At 35.0% G+C, this 24,982-nt stretch overlaps 1 protein-coding gene and 1 non-coding gene across 6 annotated transcripts in view; one reads left to right on the top strand and one right to left on the bottom strand.

Moving 5' to 3' along the window:
• The window catches only part of ZBBX (zinc finger B-box domain containing), a 144,370-nt gene that overhangs the window by 1,039 nt on the left and 118,349 nt on the right, over nucleotides 1-24,982 (top strand). The window contains exons 2-6 of one of the 5 annotated variants that reach the window (XM_077160956.1): nucleotides 5,802-5,929; nucleotides 9,881-9,994; nucleotides 12,571-12,661; nucleotides 19,710-19,758; nucleotides 20,727-20,758. In XM_077160956.1, the coding sequence (XP_077017071.1) occupies nucleotides 5,862-5,929; nucleotides 9,881-9,994; nucleotides 12,571-12,661; nucleotides 19,710-19,758; nucleotides 20,727-20,758 (354 nt within the window). In that variant the 5' untranslated portion in view covers nucleotides 5,802-5,861. Of the gene's footprint in view, nucleotides 1-5,801; nucleotides 5,930-9,880; nucleotides 9,995-12,570; nucleotides 12,662-16,948; nucleotides 17,057-17,365; nucleotides 17,777-18,539; nucleotides 18,589-19,709; nucleotides 19,759-20,726; nucleotides 20,837-24,982 lie in introns of those variants that run through there. The other 4 variants (XM_077160955.1, XM_077160957.1, XM_077160959.1 and 1 more) reach the window with 4 other exon arrangements.
• LOC143685463 (U2 spliceosomal RNA) lies at nucleotides 10,092-10,282 on the bottom strand. The gene has a single exon (XR_013176687.1). It is a non-coding gene; the product is annotated as a U2 spliceosomal RNA (small nuclear RNA).

Genomic DNA, 24,982 nt, shown 5'->3' with positions numbered 1-24,982 from the left:
CCTGTTTCACCTCGAACTCAGTGCCTAACCTGGCACCTCCCACAGAGGCTCAATGTATATTTGTAGAAACTCATCAGGTCTGGAAGGGGATATGAAAAAAGAATACAAACGGTTTGTTGAAGTTGTGGGAAAGAGGATGTGTTTCTTTAAAGAAAAATTCCATCAGATACATGATACAACACATCCAAACCGATAGAAAAAAATTAAATACTTATAATGTAGCCTCTTATTGTCGGCAAATGTATATTGAAGCTCTACTATGTGTAGGCATGGTAGTAATTGCTCAAAGATCAGGGGTAGATCCATCCTCAAAGAATTTAGGCTATTTGTGGACAAAACCCGGATCAAAAAATAATACAAGATAGCTTATAATAGCAAATGAGTGTAAATCATCCATTATCCTTACAAGAAGAGCAGCTCACTTTTGATGGAGGAAAAGTGATAGAGGTGTCTTGGAAAAGGATATTAAAAATAAAATTTAGTGAGCAGAGTGGTGGGAAGAAAAGCTGAAAGTTTAAGAAGATTGGGGCTGATAATAGGGCTATTAAGTGCCAGGCAGAGTAGCTTTGTTGTTGTTTTATCCCCCTTATAAATGGGGAACTCTTTATAGACAAAAATAAGTGGCCTCTTTTTACGTGGGGCAGTTTGGCACCCAAAAGGTTTCCAAAAATGTTTAAAGATATTGCTGTAAAATTTAGAAAGTATTTGATGTCAAATGATTCTTTCTCTAAGGTTTCTTTATAGGACGGGTTAACAATGTGAAGGGAAAAGAATATTTATCAATGAATCTCCTGAGGGATATGGATTAGTCATTTTAAGTATGTAGAACCATATTTAGATTCCAAGTCTTCATAGTTGCTTACTCAGAAGTAAAATGCTTTAATTTCCCCATGCCTAAGATATTTGTTAAAAAATGCCCCAGGTAACACTGAATTGTATGAGCGTGGGTTGGATAGATAAAATATAAAAGGGCTTAGGTTTCCAAAGGGGAAGATTTGTCAAATTTAATCATTTCCTGGTTATTCATAATCACATTGGCTTCTCAATATGATAATACCATACTGCTAACATCACATCTTGTACTTAAGCGGCCTGCTAAAAAATATATAACATATTTTCCTAGCACAGACTGAAGGTAACTCAAGTATTGAGTTCTACACTGCATTCAGCACACTAAATGGTATCTGAATTGCCCATTTTTACTCTTTATGTGCAATTATTATGTATTATACATTATTATGTACATTATTATGTATAATATGTATGTATTATACATTATTATGTATAATAATGTATTATTATACATATGTAATTATGTAGTGATGTAATTATGTAGTAATGTATGTATTATACATTATTATGTATAATAATAATCGCATATTGATTTACTGTTGTGCCATTTGAATTTTTGTTTTTTAGTTATAGAAGACTTTGGTTGCCCCCTTTAAAACTCTGTAGAGGCCCTGTAAGACCTTAGATTTGCAGGTCATGGAGCAGGTTTTTGATCTTCTCCAAATTACGGGAGACCTTACTATTTAAACATGTGAAACTGAATCTTAGAGATCACTCTCACATGTCTGATCTTTAATCCAGCATTTAAAAATATTACTTAAAACATTTTTAGTTTGAAAGTATTAGTTTAAAAATAATATTTTGCTCCCTAATGTCTAAAGGCAAACTTTCTCAGCTGTTCTCAAGGAAATTTGCACATAAAGAGTAAAAATGGGCAATTCAGATACCATTTAGTGTGCTGAATGCAGTGTAGAACTCAATACTTGAGTTACCTTCAGTCTGTGCTAGGAAAATATGTTATATATTTTTTAGCAGGCCGCTTAAGTACAAGATGTGATGTTAGCAATATGGTATTTTCGTATTTCTTCATACGTATGAAGATAATAGAAGAAATACTAAAAGTAAAATTCTTCAAAGAGTTTAAAACAACCTTTTTAAATTAAATTCCTTTTCATTTAACATTTCTTGCTTGTTTCTAAGATTTCTAAGGACTGTTACTAAATGGCCTAGATGTGTTAATCCATCCAAAGGGACTTGCTGTTTAGACCTTTTAAAAATATGTCCTAAAGCAAGGATAACTCTTTATTTATTGGCTCTTAATTTTTTAGACCTAACATGATCTAGGCCATTAGAAGAATGAATTACCTTCCATAAGTTCTTGTTTACAAAAATGGCTCATCTAGAAAACGTGATTTCTAGTCCCTGTTCTGCCAAGGGTGCGATGGTAAATTCTCTGGAAGCCTAGGGCAGTTATGCTGAATGGCTGTGTTACTAGCTTTACAGAGCATCCTAAGACCCTTGTTTCCATTATTGGGCCTTAATACTTGATTGTTTTCCCAAAATAGGAACATGCGTAGAAGAAACATCAATTTTGGATTATATTGGGTGTATATAGGTGGGGAAGAAGGGAGTTGGGAAAAATAATGTAGAAAAATAATTGTTTAATAAATGAGATTAACAAGAATATTTTCCAAATAACTGATAAAGTTTTGGTGTTTAATTATAAGAAAATATTGAGTGACCAAAAGATACAAGAAACCACGAGGCTTACATCATAGCAAGTTTATCTGTATTCCCTGGTTCCATTAGGTGACAAAAGTTTTGTGCTTCTCTGCTCGTGCCAGCTGACATTGTTATATCCTTGGTCCTAAAAAAGATGACTAATTCTCTGTTGACTTTACCAAAGAAAACAGGCAGAACAGCATGACTCACAATTATAATCTTTTTTTTTTTCCATCATACAAGAAAGTTGGCTTATGTGTGTGACTTGAAAAAACATTTAATTGGGGAGAAGTCTTACTAATTGCATTCAGTGAAGTGAAATGTCTCCGAAATAAGACCATTTATTGGTTAAATGACATTATCAGCAGAGGTATAAATCCGATTCATCTCATTCTAATGAGAATGACAGACTTTTCTTTCATTCTTTGTAAAGGCAAAATCAGTCCATGTGTTCAGCTTTATGTAAATGTACATACACAGATAACATATAACATAAACACATATGTAATTGTATTTACATCACTGGGACACTTAAGTTATTTTAATGAATCAGATATACCAACTATAGAGATTCTTATTTTTTTTTTAATGAATATAATTAACATCATGACATCTATGAAAAAGTTCTTGGCATTAGATGAGGGTCCAGCAATTGGATTTCCCAATTATGATCAGAAAGGGGTATAGATTCCATGTTATCAAGCAAGGTGATTCCTGGAGAATGTTTAGAGATAGCTTGTGTAGCTCTCTTTGGTAAAAATGAGACAGATGTTGTACCTACAAAGATGATAACTAAAGCGGGTAGAAGAGAATTCCATTTGAAAATGGTGCCTCCTCCTTCCAAAAAGCAAATCAAATTCTAGCTTTCCATTCCTTTAGTATCTCTAGTTCTCTTTGCTGCTTATTTTGGTTCTGAAAAATAGCAGTTTGGTAGGTGGGAAATGAGGCTGACTTTGACACCCCGCTCCAGTGCTCTCCCTTCTGTCAGAGTGTACACAGTATTGTTCTGCTTGTGTGGCTTTCCCCCTGCAGGAAGCAGCATTTCTTATTTCCATTGTGATTCAGTACCAGGAATGGAGGCCACAGAGGAGCCACTGAATAAAAGTTGATTGAGGGCACAAATATACTTAGTCTAATGATGCAATTACTACATTGCTTAAAACACAAAATTATTTTTTTATGATTCCATTTTGGAATTTTCTTTAGAGACTGTAGAACCTCCTTCAGAATTTACAGCAGTGTGATAAAATCTACGCTTTCAGGATATACAGTTATCCCTTCCACATCGCAGGGGTTAGGGCTGCAGAACCCCCCATGAGCTAGAAAATCTATGTAAAAATTTTTTTTTTTTTTACTTATTTTTACTTAAGGAAAGAAATTGTGCATATTTATATTAAAAGATAGAATATGTTGGTATTATACAATTCTAAGCACATATTTTATGCATTTCTGAGTTTCTAAATATTTCTGTGTCATCTGCTGGCCTTCATGTGTCATCTCTAGTGTCTGCAAAAACTTCCTCCAAATTCCCATTTAATTTCTTTAGCTGACCTGTGGTATATTGAAACCACGATGAGAATAGTCACAATGTGGAAGGGATAACATTATTTGATTTTTGGAGGTAGTCAGAATATGTGAAGCTAAAAGAAATAAAGGTGTTGCTACTGCTGGAAAATATCACTTTTAACTTCGAAACAGGCACAGTGAAATGAATGTGTAAGTTTGTTGGCTGTATGATCGATTCTGCAGAATGATTCAAAGAAGTGTTCTTTAAATGTTTAGACCAATGATTTCATCATAGAAAGCATGAGTAGTTTCCCAAAGGTACAGCTTCGAAGAAGTGCTCATTTGGTTGTGTGGACTCTGATGTTGCAAAAGCTTCCCATTTGTTTACTCCAGTTCTGATGTCATTCATCTGTAAGATTGACTTTCTAGATTTTGATGTGTTTCCCTCTAGAACTTTCAGTGACTCTCATTAGCTATAGAATAAGTTCCAAATATTTTAACTTGTCATATAAAGCCACCCTGTTGAGCCCCAGCCTACATTTCTAAACTTATGCCCATTTATTCTCTCCATGTGATCTGTGTATCTACCAATTGAAGCTGGTCATTAGTTGCCATTCAAAAGCTATACTTTCCCACAGTCTAGAATGTTCCTCTAATCCATGGTTTCATATATAAGCCGTTTTTTTCTTAAAAGCCCCATTTAAATTCTAGCCAGCTTGTCTTCTGTCCTTTGCATTTGTATATATTTACATCTATAACATTTCTATAAATTTTATGATACTTTTAAATTCTACGCTGTTTTAAAACTTTTGTAGCCAGGTCTTGTATGCCCTGGTTCACTTTAAGCTGCATGATCCCCGAATCCAAATCTTGTTGGGCCTCTGACTCCTCCATGGTTCTCAGCACTTCTTACATATGGTAGAGTCTTAATAAATATTTAGTGGCCTTATGAGCACATTAGAACGTGTATATACTGCCAGAATCAAATAGTTTGGAAATTTAAGATGGCACCTACTAGAATATTGCCATATATATTTTTAAAGGCTTTTGGAGTTTGGAAATTTTTATTCATATAAAAATGTAGTAGTTATCCATGTGATTCAGTAATTTAATATTACAGAGAAAATCATCATGGGAGTAACTGGCATGCTTTGGAAACAGATTGTTCTGGAAATTTAATTTTTTGATTAATTCAGGGTTAAACAGAAAGTCCTTTCTGTTTCATTTCTTGCAGAAAAATTCTTTCAAAGTATGCTAATTTCTGATCCTAGTCAAAGAGCATCATTAAAATTTTCTTTGATAAATGAGAATATTAAAATGCCTCCAGATAATTAGTATATACCTTAATTCCTATTTTAGACTGTCATAAAAGTTTTTGGGTTTGGACTGTATCTCGTAGGTTCTCTGAATTTTGCTAAATATAGCCTTGGAATCTTATTTTTGGGTGGGAATATTATCCTGATAATATATTTTTATAACCTTAACCATAGAGAGAGCCAGAAAATGTACTTTTGTTTCTCTAATGAGTGCTTTCTCCATGTTAGATGACTAGTTCCTAATCTTTCAGCTTTTGTAGATATATTTTTAACTCAATTAGTATATATATATATACCCATATAATTTATAATATATTTAGCATATAATACTTTTTTATTGTTTAGCTTTTGATTTAGCATTTGCCCTCATAAAGATTCTGCCTTTAAATTTTTCTGAATTATATGTAGTTTTGAATTTGTAACTCATACTGCTTTAACTCTGACATTGCTCTTTTTTTTGTCTAGGTTAATTTTAGAAGTTTTCATAAATCACAATAATTTTTAGACTGTATTAATACAGGAATCATGAACACCAAAGATTTTGTAGTTCTCCCATGGGGAAAACCAGGAAATTCTGTAAAGTTAAAATATAAGTAAGTATGTTTATATTTATTACTTAAATAAAAATAATTGCCAGAGTTTTTATATATTGAAATTTAAACTGTTCTTGTTATATGAAACTGTTTAGATTTGAACTCTAACTTTGTGAACATTTTGTTACATTGCTTTATTTTTATCTATAAAAGATTGTTTGAAATATTATAAATCTATGGTAGGTTAAAAATGACAGGAATAAAAGTGTTTATGTCACAAGAACCAAAGTGAAAAATGATAAGTGAAGGGTAAGCTTATTACCTATTTGGGAAGTATAACAAAAAATTACAAAGGTTTTTGTAACTCTTACTAGAAGTTAAAATGGAATCACCTTAAAATTTAGGGAGAAGGTGGGCCATGGTGGCTCAGCAGGCAGAGTTCTCCTGCCATGCCAGAGACCCTGGTTCAATTCCCAGTGCTTCTTTTTTTTCCCATGTTAAAAAAAAAAAAAAAAAAAAAAAAAATTAGGGAGAAACTGAAATTTAGAGAAACCCTAAGGGTGAGAAACCTTAAATAGAGGATGGAAAGATTTGAATACCCTAGTGCCTCACATGATTAAAAGTTGTTATGGTGAGTTCACCTCTCCCAGGACAGGGATCTTCTGTGCTAGATTGCCTGGGAGATGCATTCAGCCAGAGTCAGGCAATTCTGGGTCTCCCAAGACTTTCATGACATTGCAGGGGTGACAGACGGTTCAACTCACTGTTTTTCTTTGAGATCACCTACAGTTACTGAAAATCCTCAGGACTTTCCTGACAAATATCACTAAGGGCCAGCTAGCTTAGGTTGGGGTTAGGCTGTCGATTTTTAACTTTAGTTTCTGAGTTCCCTGATCAGATCAATAGTCTGGGTTATTCAGTTTCTTCAGAGCTTTTCAAATGCCCCATCCCTCCATTTTCGAGGTACTATATGTAAAAGCATTGTATAAAGGGGGAAATGTTGTAAAATATGTGGCATTTTCATTATTAGGTTTGCCATGTTTTTGGAGGGGGAGAGAGGTTATCGAACTATTAGTATTATCATTTTTTTTTTAATGGAAAAAGAGAAGGGGGCATGCATTGTTTGACTTCTCCTATGTTTCAAGTCTATATGTTTGTACTTGTACACACACACCTGACATGCATATATTTAAGTGCACATGTTCTACACATCAAGCTGGATAATGGTAGATACAAAAATTGGAAGTTGAGATCCTTGCTCTCAGCTTGTAGAAAATATGAATATGTAAAATTGCATTTACAATATAGTGGTATAGTGGGAAACATAGTGTGATAGCATAGACACAGGACTGAGAACATGGCCCAAATTTTAGGGGCAGGGGTGAGGAGGCCTCCTAGCTTTGCCTGAGAGACACGATTAGTTGGGTCATTACTGGGTGACTCCTGTGCAAAAGGTACAGAGGCTAGATAGTTTGGGGACTTTCGAATGCATCCAGATGGCTAGGTTTTATAGAACAGGGATGGAGAGAAGCTAAAGCTAGCTTATTTGCCATGCTAAAGAGTTTCAAATTTATCCTAAAGATATGGGGAAATCCACAAATCCATAAAAATCAGACTGGGGTCACCCACTCTCTGGTAATTGCCCTGAGTTCCTTTACCTGCCCTTTCCTGCTCTCAGGCCTGTTTTCAACTGACAGTGTCTTAGCTTAGCTCTGACCTTCAGATGTTCTTCTCCTTCTCCTCTCTGCCCCCTGAACCCATTTCTATTTTTTCCCAGGCCATCTTGTATTGACGTTATCTTTCCAGGATCAGCCTTAGCTTTCTTCAGTGGCCTTGCCTGCTTTTCTGGATCTGTGTCCAGGAGAAATCTTTTGTCTTGCATCAGACCTAGGATCCAGCCATAAAGTTAACCACTTGGTTAGCAGGCCAGCTCTTTCATTTCAGTCTCACCCTCTTACCCCAACACACTGAAAAGTTTGGAGGCCTTACAATGTTTCTGAGCAAAAGAGTGACACAATCACATTTGTGCTTTTGAACTCTTCTGGGAGCAAGGTGGAAAGTATTGTAGACATTTGGGATGTTAGACAGGGAGACCAGCAGGGAAATGAATTCTGAATTAGTCTCCCACTTAAAGTGGTCTAGTTTAAGAAATAGCATCATTTTTCTTCTGGCTGCTCCATTAGGAAACCCAGGATTCCTACTGGAGATTCCTTCCTTGGTGCCTTCCTTGTCCCATTGTGGTCAGTCAGTTTCCAAATACAGATAATTCTGTTTCCTCATATTTCTCAAATGCTGCTGCTTTTCTCTCCATTTCCTCTAACTGGTCAGATCAGCAAAATCTCTCATTTGTGTAACTTGAAATCTTTCCCTAACTTTCTACTTTCCTTTCAGCTTTGCATGCACTAACTAATTTCCATTATATAGGCAGAGTGAGCTTTCTAAGATGCAAGTCTGATAATTTCTCTTAAAACCCTTAAATGCCTCCTTACTTCCCACAGCATAAGAATTACGGTTCCTCATCATGGCTTGCAAGGCTCTCCATGACCTGGCCATTGTCCTTCTCAGCAGTCCTATTTATTGCCAGTTTTCTCAATCTGCAGGTGATGCTTGTCATCCTGGACTTCTCGCTCCTTGAGCCATACATCCTTTTTGTTTTCCACCTGTATTTATGGTGTTTTTTTGTTCCTGGAATGCTACTCTTGCTGTCTCCTTTAGTCAAGTTTTCTTTTCATTCTTTAAGTCTCAGCTCAGACTTCATTTTCTGCTGGAATTTATCTCCCCACCTCCAACCAAGGGCGGGGTATGTGCCCCTTCTGTGTGTGTTCAGGTAAGCTGCCATCCTTTCCCGGTGAAATACAATCACACTGTCTTTCAGCCATCCTCATGATTGTCTGTATTTCTCTCTAGGCTGGACACTCCACTGTGTCTCTCAGGTCATCACCTATTACAGTGCTTGTTCATAGTAAGGACTGAATTACAACTTGTGCAGCCAATATAATGACAATAATGCCTCTCCCTCAGTATCTTTGCCAGCCTGTCTGAAACCTCTGACCAGGCTTTGCTTCTCATCACTTTCTGGATTGTGACTGCCTGATGGCATATCTTTGGTCTACTTGCTCTTTGGTGACAGCTCATCACTCTATAAACTGTTTCCCTTCTCTGCTTTCCATTATTCTTCATCAGTTGGTTAACTGCATATTGTGTATGGATGCCCATGTTACTTAATTATAGTAAAAAATAAAGGAAGACATTTAAACTGGTGAAAGATAGTTAATGTGTAGCTAGACTCCTAGGTTGGCTTAGTTCTATAAGAATCAATCATAAATGCTGATGAGATCAGAATTGTGAAAAAAAAAGAGAAAATATTTTTTATCAAAATCTCTTACACCCAAATCTATGAGGGGCCTCTGCTCCATCCTCAGAGGTTCTCTTCTTATTGCCTTCCTTCAGAGGAAACAATAGGTGGAACTCAACTCATTCCTATTTAATCGCCTTTTGATGGCTCCTATACCAGAACTATTTAATAGGGACTTTTTTTCCTTCATGGATCTCAAGCGAACTCTGCTCTCTTTCTTTTCTTTTTTCTCTATTATGTAACATTAAGGTAGAAATATATTTAACATTTCTTTTAGAGGAATGACTGTATGAAAATTAGAAAATATTTTTTTCCTATTTGTGCATTATACATAGTTGTGCATATATAAAAACATGGTACATATATAAAGTGAATTATGATTTCAAACTTCTAGCTATACAACAAGAAACAAAGTCTAAGATTTGAAATGATATTAACTGAATGTTAGTTGAAGGCAGATGCTAACTTTAGAATCTGTATTTTAAAGGAGTACAAAGGAAGTGATTGAACTACTTTATCATTTATTTATCATTCATAATTTTAGTTTAAGGGCAAAAGATAAAATTATTTTGCCTTGGTGTTTTTATTTTGTTATACTCACCTGTAATTTTTCTTATCCCAAATGAATAGTATGCATTTACATCTTATTTCTTCAGAAATGTTCGAGAGCTACGAATGGAGAAAATACAATTAGAGTTTGAGAACCAAGAAATGGAAAAGAAACTACAAGAATTACAATCAACAATGAGCAAAGAAAAGGAAGAAAGAGAGTGGGTAAAAGTTTTAGAGAATTTTAGAGGAATAAGCTGAATTATGTAAAGAAGAATTTTTTTTTTTAACTTTTTATACATTTATTGTCCCCCCAAGGGGGGGTGCACCGTTCCTGGAAGTACTGCAATACCAGGTTGATGCGTGGAGTGGACGGAGCAAACTCCTATTCCATCTCCTAACTCCAAAAATCCATCTAATATATTGTCCTCAGATAGAGGACGTATCAGATATTAAACTGATAAGAACAGATACTACCTTTGATCTTAGCCAAAAGGCCGAGAAGCGATGTAAAGAAGAATTTTATATGTTATTGTAATTCTAATAAAAGCCTTTTGTGCATGAATAATTTCTGGCTTCCCCTGATGAGCAAAAAATATTGTTTCTTCTACTTTTTCTTTTTATGTACCTTAGAGCATGTTGCTTTTTAAAATTACTTTTGTTTCGCTTGGATATTATTTAGTCTTATCCTTTCTCATTTCTCTTTTTACATTACTCTTTTGAACCATTTCTGGTATGGAGTATCTAGGATAGTAATGCAAACTTTGGCATCAACAGAAAATGAAAATCAGTTTATTTTTAGGACCATTTTTATTAAAAGGCTTTTTGGGGGCAGGAGTATGCATGTACATTTCCAATCAATAAATTTGTTTGAAATATTTTTAGCAAATGTTTTTTATCTCAAATTTTATTAATGGGCACTCTATTATGATATACAATCTGCACTGAACATTTTGTTTTATTGTAAAAATAAGTGTGATAAAAGTTCAAATAGAATTGCTGAGTACATGATAACACCTCTCTCTTCTTATTTCTGGGGTGACTCCTAGTGCATTTGCTAATAACATTTTTAAGACTTCATAAGATTTCAAAAAATTTTACAATTGTCTTAGCTTTGTATAAGACCATGAATATGCATATGTGTGAATATGTCTGTATTCACCACGTGTCTTTTTCTATGTTTTTACCAATGAGATCATCTATAAAAACATGTGAATCTGCTTTTTTCTTACTTAATATATTATAATGCACCTGCCACATCAGCAAATATTGATCTATCTCATTCTTTTAGTGGCTGTACAATATTTCTTTGTGTGTATATAAAGGCAATAATTTCTCCGATATCTGTTACATTTCTAGTATATTATGTTTATAAATGCTGTCTTTGCCTTTGAGATCTAGCTACATGTATCTTTGCTTTCATATGTGATAATATCTGTGGGATAAATTCCTAGCTATATAATTTTAGGTCATAGTATATGTGTATTTTACATTGATACGCACTGAGAATTTGTCTTTGTAAATAGGCTTCACCTGTTTATAGCCTTCTCCTGCAGAGCATGAGAGTGTATGTTACATTCACTTTTGCTGATACTAAGTATTTCCAAATTCTTTGTTTAGTAAATTTACTTTTGATTGATACTCAAAGTGATGACCATCAAAAATCTGCAAAGTGCCTTCTGAACTGCTATGGAAAATTCAAATGTTTATTACAATTTCAGTATTAAGTGTTTATCATTTGATTCCAAATCTTTGAAAAATATGCACAGCATCTATATACACCCTCTCTGGTAATCAGAGCATTGGTTTAATCAAGGGATCTCATGTTGCATGTCATGCCAGGTGATGAAATTTGTTGTGATACTTGCTGCTGTTCATGAATGATCTTGTCGTCAGTTCTTTTGCTCTCACTGCGTTAGACTTTGTTAGGAATTCTTAGTGATTCACAGCATTCATTTGGGAACTAGAGTTCCTGAAATCGGTTCCCAAGAGTGAGTTTTCCTTAGCTGAGGAAACTTTCCTAGATCTTTTCTTAAAAGTTCTAAAACTTGATTGAATTTTCAGAATAATTCAATGGTTTTCTAAGGTCATCGAGATAGTTGTGTATGTCAATGCCAGAGTGAGAACCTGCCACTCACCACTCAAGAAGATAGAAGTCCAATGTTCTAATCTTGGCCTTATTATTTATTATCTGTGTGACCTTGAGCAGGTTTTCATCTCATTATTTTTATAATGGAAATTGGATTTCCTGTCCCTGTGACTTCAAAAAAATTTTGTGAGGCTCCTATAAGAGTGCTTTAAAAACTGAAACTAAACAGTTTGCCTTCTTTACAATCTCTGTCACCTTTCTATGTGGGGGCTAATTTGAAGTCTTGATATAAGGAGTTCAACATTTAGTAGATTAGCTAAATATTTTGAGTTATTATCTTGATTAGTTTTCCTCTTTACATTTCTGGATTCTTAGCTTTTAAAGTGGTATGACAACCTGTAGAATTTCCTGTAAATCAATAAAACTATGTTTAGTCATTGTAAATGTCTAAAAAAATTGAATTTTTCATCTGTGTGTGGACATTTCACTTTTATTCATTTCTCCAAAGAAATCACAAATATGGTAGAGCTATATTTTAAGATTAGTGGGGATATTGTGACATGATTGTTATTTCATTTTCATTTTGTGGTAGTCTGTTACATGTTACAACTAAATTTACATTTCCTGAAATAGGGAATTATATTTGTTTTCATTAAAAGGAGAAATATATTTAGTAATTACATTTTGTCTTCTTTTTATATATTGAAGGTCAAGTAGATATCGCTGGAAATCTGGACGAGCAGGCAAATTGGATAATCAATCACACATGATGTCGCAAAATAAAGGAAATGTTATTAAGGTAAGAAGATGCCATTTGATTCTTAGACATTTTTGAAGCAAGAGGAGATAAATTAGTTTTTCAGATCTCACATTTCCTTCTGTATATAGGAACCTACTATTCTTGCTTTAACAACTTTGCATATTAGATTTTTGATTCATATTTTTTAGGTTAATATGCAGCTTTCATTCAGATATATTTTTGTTTTTCACTGCAAGCTGATGTTTTAAATTTTACCTTCAGCAAAATTCAATTCAATTCTCCTCTTAAGTATGTGAAATAGTACTATATAGTTCTATATTAAGATGAAAGCTTATATTATTTGATATAAAAATGATAGGCTTTTTCTACCTTTTTATCATATCAGATGTGTTTAATGTTTGTATATTCTGGTTGAATAATAATTATTCATTATGATATATTATTGATTTGATGTATGAAGATAGCCAAGGGAAAGATACTTTCAGGTTTCCCAGCAATAGAGTTGCTTTATCTTTACTATGTACTATAAAATAATGTTAGACTATATTTAAGATTAAACCAGATGAGGGTGTTTATGTAAAAAAAACTCTTATACCCTGAATTCTTGAGTACAAGATGTGTGACCTTGTAAGTTTCAACTAATATAGTTTTTTATGTATATCTGTCATTAAGCTTTCACTGGGCCAGATGGCATCTACAAATATATTTGGCATTTCTGACCTTTTAGGCATCTACATATTGATTTATTTTTTAGTATCATGCTCTTACATGGTAGGATTTTTCCTTTCTTCCCTCCTTATTTCTTTTATTTCTTTCAATTGAAGTTTTACAATCTACCTTCCATTTTTCATAATCTTTCTGTGATAGTATTCCATATTTCAGATATTTTTGCAAATATAATAAAAATGCTGATTTTGTGATTATTGACTTGTTTATTCAAAGGCATTTTGGTGCCTTCTTTGTCTTTAGTGAGTTATCCTTGCTCTCAAGGAGGTTCCATCTGATGTGAAAAAGCACATATGAGAATATTTACAGTAAAAGTCAGTATGTGTTTTTTTTATTGTGAAAAATAACAGACATACAAAAAAGCAATAAATTTCAAAGCACACCATAACAATTAGTTGTAGAACAGATTTTAGAGTTTGGTATGGGTTACAATTCCACAATTTTAGTTTTTTTTTTTTAGCTGCTCCAAGACACTGGAGACCAAAAGAAATATCAATATAATGATTCAGCAGTCATACTCATTTGTTAAATCCTATGTTCTCTGCTATAACTCCTCCTTCTCCTTTGATCTTTCTCCCAATCTCAGGGATATTTGGGCTATGCCCATTCTAACTTTTTCATGTTGGAAAGGACTATCGATAACATGGGTAGGGGGATGGAACTAGTTGATGTTCTAGAGAGGCTGGCCCCTCTGCGTTTCATGACTTATTTGGTCCAGGGACCCATGTGGAGAATGTAGGTTTCTGGAAAGTAATCATAGTGCATGGAACCTTTGTAGAATTTCAGATAAGGCTCTAGGTGTTCCTTAGGGTTGGCAGAAATAGTTTTGGCAAACCACGATAAGTAGCAATGTCTAGCTGAAGATGGCTTAAGAGTGATCTCCAGGATAGCCTCTCAACTCTACTTGAACTCTCTCAGCCACTGATACCTTATTTTGTTACACTTCTCTTCTGTCTTTTGGTCAGGAAAGCATTGTTGATCCCATGGTGTAAGGGCCAGGCTCATCCCTGGTGTATTTTTTGCTGTATGTATTCATTTAGTGTTTGAATAACACAGCCTTGGGAAGTAGAAGTTTAGTTCTACAAATATTTGAGTCTCCTAGTTATATTTGTAAGGAAAAATTGGTGAATAAAGCATGGTCCCAGTCCTCACAAACCTCATAGTGAAGTGAGAAGATGAAAGCATGGGGGTTTCAGGACTGTAGAAGGTGGGTCTAGAAAGTGAAATTGAGCCAGAAGGTGGAAGGCCTGGAGTACTAGAGGCAGGAGTCTTGATGTTTCTAATTGAAAGAATGGAATTCCCTGACAGTGTTTGAGCCAGAGGGTAGCAAGGTTGTGGTCCGTGATTTATGATGACTGATCTTGTTCAACTACCAGGTATGTTTGGAGTTAATTGGTTATAGAGCAAGTAGTCTCCAAATTGTTTTGAACAAGCAACACATCAGTAAAGACTATATTTTGAGCTTGGACTTTCTACACATTTATTTATACATAGAATTTATTTATATACATACTAGCTTACCAATATACTATGTACATTACAAAACTAAATATAAAAATAAATCAGGGGTACACAAATCGTTCAGTGGTAGAATGCTTACCTGCCATGAGAGAGACCTGGGTTCGATTCCCAGCCCATGCACCTCTTCCCCCCAAATAAATAAATAAATAAAGGATAAAAAAACACAAATATTAATAAATATATTTTATTTTTATACACGAATGCATCTTAATTTGGAGGCCACTGGTATAGAGACAGAGAGACTATATGGAATGCTATTCAAAGAATCTAGATGTCAGATGAGAAGATCTTCAATTAGAACAGTTGTGGAAGAAATTGAAAGGAAAAAATGAACCCCTTCTCAACAAAAAACAACCCCCCCCAAACAAAAACAAAAAATAGTGAGAAAGGAGAGGAAGAAACCAATACATAACTGATATTCCAAGCTGAATTGACTATGATATAACATTCTGGAATCTAGATTTAGAGTTTTGTTTGAGTTTGAGGTTGAAAGTGTGGGTGTAAACATGTTTCCTGTGAGTATGTAGACAGAAGAAGAAAGGTGTGGGGCGGGCTACAGTGGCTCAGCAGATAAGAATGCTTGCCTGCCATGCCAGAGGACCCGAGTTCAATTCCCGGTGCCTGCCCATGTGAAAAAAGAAGAAAGGTGTGAATGGTGGAGTTCAGAGAAGGCCGGTGTGGAATATTGTACGGAGGATAACACTGATCATCTGTTTTATACCAGTCAGCAATTTAGCTGCATTTAGTGTTTTATCTTATTAAATGTTTATATCACCTCAAAAGGCAAGTGTTGTTATTCTAGTTCCGCAGATGAAGTTAACATCAAAGTTAAATAATTTGCTCAAGGTCAAGTGGCAGGGCCAAGATTTGGAATACAGGTTCTCAGGCTTGTTCTGAGGTAATTTGCCATCTTTGTAGTGGAGGCAGCTTGAGAGGAAAAAAGAATGGTAGGAATAGAGTCAGTAGTGTAATTTTATAGAAAATGCAAGTAAAAGAAGGAGTTTTAGGAAGCATGGAGAAGTTGGCATTGCCTGGTACATTGTGTAGTGAAGAAAGTTATGAGTATGGTGTTGGGTGTTCGTATTACACTAGAGTGTCTCAACAGTGGTCAGTTTCTGCCCCCTACTCCCCTCCCCCCCCCGCCCCAGGAACAAATGGCAATATCTGGAGTCAGTTTTAGCTGTCACAACTTGGAGGGGGATTTTGGCTATAGGCATATAGTGAGTATAACCCAGAGTGCTTCCAAGCCGCGGAAGATACAACCCCCTAAAACCAGAAATTATTTTGTGCAAAATTTCAGTGGTGCCAAGGTTGAGAAACCCTGCATAAGACTATATTGATTACAATACTGGCTCATCTTATATGATCTTATGTAAGTCATTTAATCTTTCTGAACTGCCATTACCATGTATGTAATATTGATATTATTACTTGCATCATTATACCTGCTAAACTACTTCACAGAGTTTTGAACAGTTTAGTATGATAAACCACTTTTTTTTTTTTTTTTTTTTTTAAGAGAGGGAGGAAGGGAAGGAAAGACAGAAGGAAGGAAGGATGGAAGGAAGGAAGGGAGGAAGAAAGGGAAACATCTTTAAACATTTTCTTGTTTTATTATATTTTGTTTATTTGTTTGTTTCTTACATGGGCTGGGGCCGGGAATCGAACCGGGGTCCTCCGGCATAGCAGGCAAGCACTCTTGCCCGCTGAGCCACCGCGGCCCGCCCAAACCACTTTTTAACGTTACCTGAAAATCACATTAAAATTCTTATTTATGGGGAATGACAGTGAAAAGAAAAACTGAACTCAATGATTGCATCATTATTGGATTAAATGTGAAAATAGATTTTAAGTGGTTGGAAAGGGAGGGATGGGAGGCAATGAGTAAAGGCTGATGTTGTAGGGAGCAAAGACCAGAAGACAACTTCCTTAGGATTTAACAGGACCAAGACCAAGTTTTATTATTTTTATTTTTTGTAGAATTGGAGAGAAAATCCAAGTCAATTTGTAAGCTGAGGGATGGACTTTCCAGTGGAGAAAAGATTGAAAATGCAGATGGGAGACATGCCAGTAGCTAGGGGTGTGGTCTTTGAAGAGGTGGTCCATGGAGAAGGCCTTCACCAAAGGAGGGAGGCCACATTTTCTCTGAGACAAGAATGATAGAAGAGGAAATAGGTGGCATTAAAGGTATATTTTCAGAGGTTGTGTTTGTGAGTCAGGAAGCTGTGGAAAATATTAATGGGAAGCCACCAACAGTCTTAGTACAGTTGATGGCAAGATCAACTGATGAAAGTAAAGAAGGGAGAAGAGGTGAATTTGGGTTCTTGGTATTAGAGGAATTTTGGAGTAGCTTCTATGGGAAGAGTGGTTGGGGGTTAGTAGTGAATAAATGGATTGTTGAAGAACCATAAAAGCTGACTGAGGTTACTCAGCCTGGATTTGTGGGGGACTCAGAGAGCATTATTTTATCACAATGGTAGGTATATGTGGGAATTCCAAGAGGGAGAAGGTGAGAAGGTTGTGGTTAGTATTGAGAAATTCAAAGTTTGGGATTTTGAAGGTGGGGTCCTTCAGGATGCTGCTTAGGACCAGAGTTTGGTAATAATAGTGGAGTGGCCAAAGTGACATTTAGATGTTCACAGTAGCCAGCACATTAGAAGATCTTCAGAATTAGGATGTGAGGTGGACATGGGTGTTAAAGTCTCCAAGCTTATTACCCTTCAGAAATATGATGGAGAGAAATAAGGAACTGATTGATGAAACCCAGAGGGAAGAGTGTCCTGGTTATTGTTAAAGGCAAAAAATGAGTGGTGGTGACCTTCAGTAGGGGAACACTGCTGAATGATGGTGGGTCAGTGTTCTCGATCCAGGGCTGAGGAGCAATAGGAAGAATTCCCTTCTCTCCTGGTGAGTGAAAAGGAGCTAGTCGTTCTGCAAAGTGCCTTGGAAGAGGTTGGGTTTGAGGAAGGATGGGTTCCAGTTAAAGTGAATGTTTGGATGAGATATTTTTAGGAAATATTTAAGGCATAATGTAGTTAAAATGACAATCTAATAGCATCTTCATGGACGGAAGTAGGATGGAAGTAGGTAGACAGTGGAAAAGCTGGAGGCTTATGGGAATATCTGAAAAGTTGGCTTGCAGGAGGAGTTTGGGCCCAATGTGGTAGATTAGGGCATTGGGGGAGTTTGGGGGCATTTGTGAATGCCGGGGAGGCTGAAAACAACAGTACAGTCTGATCCTAGTCGCCCAGAAGATAAATCTGTATGGTACAGCCATTCAATTGCCCTGGTCCCTGGAAGTGCCCCTTGAACAGCTACTGGTAGAAGCCTATGTGGGTTGATAAGGCAGAGGCTTCAGTATATTAAATTCCTGATGTTTTTTGATATGTGTGTATCAGAGAGTTTATCATAATCTTCTCTTTGACTCTTCCAACTCTATTCTGCCCCCAGCAATTTCCCAAACAGATTCATACGGGAATAAATTCTGTGTCTAAGAATCGTAGCTAGCAGTCTGTTCATTAACATATTTTTATGCAGTTTGAATCACTTGAAGTAAATATGGTTGTATTTATAAAGCAGAAAAATATTATTCATAACAATAAAAACTAATAATAAAATTTCCCTAATAATGGGTTCAATTTGCTGTGACGTATCCATCCATTTTGTCCAGAGAACCAGTAACCTCATTGATCATGTTGCAATTTGGATGCATCAGTAAGGTAATCATGTTGGGTGATTTGGTCATGAAAAATGAGATTAAATTGCCTGTAACTTGTGTAGCATTACCAGTTTAAAAATAAAAGTGTGATTCATATAAGAATTGATTATTTAAATCCCATTTTCTTTTCTGCTGTGGTTGGTGTTTAGCATCTCAGCAGCTACTTCAATGAATGTGAACAATAAATGCCCTTTGTGAGTTGAAACCACTGGGTTCAACTGAGAATAATTAGACTTAAATTTTCAAAGATGACTGCATTTGGTACAGCCATAGACATAGAGGCAGCCATTGTTCTCATATTTTCATGTGCATATCGGGCAATTGAGCATGCAAACTGCAAATTGAAAACTAAGCATGAATTGACAGTGTCTGTATAAATGCACACCATCGTCCATTTTAGTTTTTTTTAAAGAAATGTGCATGTTAATTAGACCAGGGCAAGTATATGCATTTGGAGAGTCTGTTTTATTTCCCAAAATCTTGGAATCCAAGGATTTTAAGTGCTTATTTAGTTGAAATACCTAATAGCAAATCTTATTTACTTAATTTTTGGCTTCAACAGGGGAAAGAAAGTCAGAGATCATAAGTAATTTATTTGAAGGTCAAGTCTATGATGCTTAAACACGTGGTTCTATAAATTAGGCAGATAAGGTCATAATATTGGCTTCTGTGGTTATATAAGCCAAGTAGCTCAGTCAGAATTCAGTTTAGATTCATTCTAGACAAATATTAGACTTAGTGTGTTTCAAAAAGAGCTGAAATAGAGAATACTTATTGAGTGTATAGTATTCAAATATTACTAGTACTTTCCTAAAATCATTTCATGACCATATATAATGAATTTAGTCTGTTTAAAAATGTAAATTTGTGGCCTATTTAAAAAAAACCTGTCATATGTATTTCCAAAATTTAGTTTCTTTTTATGAATTTTCTTTTAATGAAAGGGCCCACATATGTTTTAATATGTAGAAATGATCTCCCATAGTCATACATTATTCTTTCAAAATTAGTTTTTTAAGAGGCACCAAAATATTATAGTTTTCCAATTTTTCTTGTTAATAATTTTAAGATTTTGTTGAATAAAGGAATGTATACCTGACAGTCTGTATTTCATTAATACAGTTTTCTGCTGGAAAAGTGAAATTAAAGTTACTGAAGGACCAGATTCAAGGTAAATATTTGCCACAGCATTATCAGATGCTAAGATACAATTCCTTTCTTTTATATTTGAATTACAAATAAAATTAAAGTGCTAGAATTGCTCATGTAATATAGAGATTTTAAATCCAAAAATTATGACTTATCTTTAATTTTTAAAATACATTTTATTCTAATCTTTTTTTGAGGGAAACATTAATTTTTTTAAAAAAGTGTCAACTTAGAATCTGATTATAATAATGGCATTCTTCAAAACTGAAGACTTTGTTAACATTGGTCTTCAAATTTTATATCAATATAATCTTTTAATCAAGAAGATAATTTAGCAGTTTAAAATTATAAATTGAAATTTAATTTCGGGAAATGGAAAGAATATTTGAAAACTGGTTCATATTTAAATGAATTATTTTAAAATTGCCAAAACCAAAACTAAATTTTGAATTTGTAATAATTCCAAAGAAGCAAGATTTTTTTTTGTAGGGTTAACACTTTTAATTTTGAATGGTTAAGAAAATTTGGTAAAATAAATTGTAGAAAATATGCATAATATATAATATTTATTTTATATATTATACATAGCATATAACCTCCATTATAAACATATATATAGTATAATAAACATTTCATAGTTGATCTATGTAGACTTCATTTGAACTAGAGATGGGACAGAAGATCATGGGAATTCCATTTAACATTCTGTAATTATATATGTCCAGTTCAAGTTAGCTTTAAGTTGTGTAAATATGGCTGGATATGTGTGGCCTTATGCTAGGGGGATGGGGAGGGGTACAGTGGAGAAAGGGACTTTGGGCTACTTAGTCTGTTGGGAAGATTAGATTTGGTGACATGTCATTTTTATTGGGTAACTAATATTTAAATACCTTGAGAATTTAGAAATGTGCCATATGAATCAGAAAAACAAAACAAAACAAACATCTGATTTTAAAGTGATTGGTCTGACTTTTTAATTTCTTCTTCCAGATCCTGTAAAGCAGCTACTCAAATATAAAATGGTAAATTCTTCTGGAAGTGAAAAACCCAAGATAAGAGGGAAGGTTTGTGGCCAGTGTGAGAACAAAGCTGCTCTTCTAGTATGTACATTTTTTTTTTTGTTAAAGAAATAGAGTAAACAGTGATTCTTAGTTCTTAGATTTGACATTTGAACCATTTCTATTTTTTTGTGAATTATCTCAACATTAGAAATTAATATTGGCCATGTGCATGTCAAAAAAAGATTCTCTGTCTGAATCCCAGTGAATGTCAAACAAACACTGCTTTTTTTTGGAATGGTAAAAATGAATTCATTTGTTTACCAAGTTCCTTTTCTGAAGGTGAGAGATTGAGAAAGTAGAAGTACGGGACATGGGCACTTTTCTTCAGTTTGCATTCACGTTGGTGAGATTAGAAACAATGGCCAGTATAGCAAAATGTTTAGAACTCTGGTCCTGGAGCCACACTGCCTGGATCCACATCTCAGCCTCTCTGCTTACTTCCTCTAAAATCCTTGTCCAGGGACCAAAACTCACTGTTGTAGTTTTCTTGTTTTGTAAAAAGGATATACTCATAGTCTCTTTTCAGAATTAAATGCTGAATACATGTAGAGACTTAGAATGATGCCATGACATATTGGCTTAGGCCAACACAATAGGTTTTAGCTAATTATGATTAACGCAAAATAATTTGCAAATATTAAGTGGCTCAATTTCCAAGAATTAGAGGAAATAAGTTTTGTGGGTGATTGTGAGCTGGGGCTGATCAGGGAGTTTTCATAAAGAAGATGAACTTGAGCTAGCTTAAGCTTAGGGGAGGGATGGAGTTGGGAGGTGGGGAGGAAGTGTGGGTGTGTCATGAGCACAGAGGTGTTTGGAGAGAGTGAAGTGTGACTGGACCACCTGGCCAGCAGAAATCTGGGTCGATCAGACTGTTTGTACTGCCCAATAGTAGGATAGTGAGTGAGGAAGCCAGAAGCTTCAACAAGGTTGCAGACGGCTTTGGCTGCCAGCCTAAGAAGTTTGAATTTTGTTCAATTTTGAGATGAAGATAATATCTTTGACTTAGAAGTCTTAATTGTCCAGAATCATGTAGGCTAAATCAGGGACAAGGGAGGTAGGGAGGAAAGTTAGGGGGAGTGGTTAGGAAGCTCTTGGACCAGTTTAAGGTTGCGGTGACCAGGACCTAGATGGCAGGAGAGAAACATTTCATGTAGGAATTTTGTACCTATATTAATGGTGAGGTTTGTTTGAAATTTTATTTTTCAGTGCCATCTTTGACAAATTTTGATATAAAAAATCTGCTAGCCTTATAAAATACTTTGGAGGCCCAACTGTCTTTTTCTGGGCTCTAAAGTAGTTTATGTATATGGTCACAGATGTATCATCTGTATTGTTTTTTACTCAGAGATCTAAGGATGCTGTGGACACAAAGATTCTGATAGTACTTGACTAGCACTTAAAAAAATACTTGATGCCAGCTCCTCTGTTAGTGCTTCACAAACATGTTTTTCTTTAATCCTCCCAATGATCTTATGAAATATAGATAGCAGTTAAACTCTTATGATCTATATTTTATAGATGATAAAACTGAGGGTTAACTTTCACAAGGTTAGACCACTAGTAACTTGCAGGGTCTAGATGCAGATTGGGTTCTATGTAACATCAGTACCTGAACTATGCAGAAAAGTATGATGAATAAGTGCACATGTCTATGCATACATGTTTATGCATGTGCACATGTATGTACATATAATTTTCAAATTAGCATTATACTGGTGTCTATAATCATATCTAAGTATGTGTTTATATGTATATATCTCCTACTTTTTCATGTGGCTTTCCCTGTATCATTAAAATTAGAACATTTTTTACTCTAATACTTCCATCCATTAACTACAATTTTGTATACACTAAATCAGTTGCTTTCAAAATGTTTCGATTGCTACTTATAGTAGAAATATTTATTTAGAGGAATAAATTTAACATTTTGACTTAAAACTCTCACATGTGTGTAGCACATACTGCAGTGTGTTTCGTGAAATACTTCTTAAGCTTCCTTTGCTGATTTTCTGTATTTTTGAACTTTTAGTGTTGAAGGGCACAGTCATTAGGCTTCTTCTGTAGTCTGCCTATATTCAGGTTTCAGGTAATTTTATCCACTCTCTTAATTTTAAATACCATTCCTGCATCAGTGGTTCTCAAACTTACATCTCTAATCCATAACTCTCCCCTGAACTTTCAACTCAAAGTGCCTACTCATCATCTCTACTTGGATGTCTAAGATGCATCACAAATTTAATGTGTTTAAAATTGCACCCTTAATTTCTCCCCCCAAAATTGTCTCTCCATATCAGTAAACATCATTTCTAATGTTACCTACCCTGACCAACAGGCAACACCTGAATTACACTCCCTTTTTTTCCTAAAGCTGCTTCATACAACTAAAATATGTATTGCTTGTTTGTTTATTGTCTATTTTTCACTCCATTAGACAGAAACATCCTGAGGGTAGGGATTTAATTTTGTTCACTATGTGTGCCTACTACCTAGAATTGTGCCTGCTGTGTAGTAGGTACTCAGCAGATATTTAATGAATAATCATTTCTTTAAAACTCTTATGAAATACATACTTTTCTTTAATTTGGGCATTCTTCTTTTTTAAGATCTTTTGTAATATAGAATATTACACACTTGTATGAAGTAGTTCTCCCAGAGAGAATATAATGACTATAGATTATATTTGTAGATTACTTTATGATTTCAGAATATTTAGCCATACTTATTTCTGATCTGGGACTAAATTGCTAACTTTATTTAATTTCGGTATTAACTGGGCTCAAAGAATTAGAATTCTATTATGCAAATTACAATATTGAATCTAAAGCTCTGGCTGTTAATGAAATACTCTCACTCTTACATCATCCTGTTTTCGTATTTTATTTGATATGATGATGGACAAAGATTTAAAAAATCTTAACAGAAATGTGTAACTAGCCAGAAATGTGTAAGAAATGTAAATAAATGCGAACATTTCCCGAGTTGGAAATATAAAAGCTGAAAGGGGACTCATTTGTTGAGTTGAACTGTTAGTGCTCACTCAGTTTGATCTCAGAAGAATACATGTGGGTGTCACTATTTCTCCTGAGTCCTAGTCCTTGTTGAATGCCATTTAAGGTCCACGGTTTTTGAACAACATGTCAGACAGACACAGGTAAGAACTGACCTGGAAATAAAGGTCCTGTTTTTCAAGAAAGAAGGAAGAAGGGAAGAAAGGAAGTCCCAGACAGGATAAAGACAGCATGTGCCTTGGATGGAAAGCTGACAGAGGCTGTGAGCAGTGGTGAGAGAAGTGATTAGCCTGAAAACTGCCATATTCCAAAGTCAGCATGTAGGCCCTAAAAATCCATGACAAATTTTATCACGATTTTAAAAAGAGCTATTCTTTGAAGTGAGAATAATATCCCTTGATGATTGTCAAAAGCACACCAATAAGCCAATGAAAAATTCAAAGTAGGGGTGGGTCATGGTGGCTTAGCAGGTAGAGCTCTTGTCTGCTATGCTGGAGACCCAAGTTCGATTCCTGGTGCCCGCCCATGTAAAAAAAAAAAGAAAAATTAAAAATTCAAAGTAAGCTGGCTGATAGGTCCCCTGAAGTTGACTGTGATAATGTTAAACTCTGAAATAATCTTGTATTCCTAGCTTCGAGATGGTTGTGCTGATTTAGATTCTAGATGGTTATGTTGATTGGTTAACTAGGACAAACGTTTTTGTATTTTATGATGAGGACTTCAATAGGGAAAATTGTGTGTGTGTAGTAGATGTTGGTGCTTCAGTTTTGGAGGTTTGAGTCTCAACTGTACCTGTTATTAGCTCTGTGACCTTCAGCTAGCGGCTTAATTCTTCTCTAATTACTTCTCATTTGTAAAATGGGACAATAGGGATAATTGTAGTCTATGCCTCAGAGTTACTGGGGATAATATGATAATGCATGTGAAATACTAACTTTGGGCCTGGCACTTAATGTGAGGCAATAAATTGTGTTTGTTTTTGCTATTGGCATTTTCTTATGATCTGATGTTACCACCTTATTGCTGGTAAAATAAAAGCCAAAACTTACGAATTTCTTATTTTTAAGGAAATTTCAGTAGCTTTAGTCTGTCTTTGCATGACAAAAGTGAGGCGGACAGTTAAAAATTGTATATGAACCTAGTAAATGTAGACAAATTAAACAAATGGATTCTAAAG

Source organism: Tamandua tetradactyla, chromosome 5 (genome assembly GCF_023851605.1).
Source record: "Tamandua tetradactyla isolate mTamTet1 chromosome 5, mTamTet1.pri, whole genome shotgun sequence".
Taxonomy (NCBI): Eukaryota; Metazoa; Chordata; class Mammalia; order Pilosa; family Myrmecophagidae; genus Tamandua; species Tamandua tetradactyla.
Note: the sequence above shows the minus strand (reverse complement) of the source record. Positions and strands in the feature narration are given on the sequence as shown.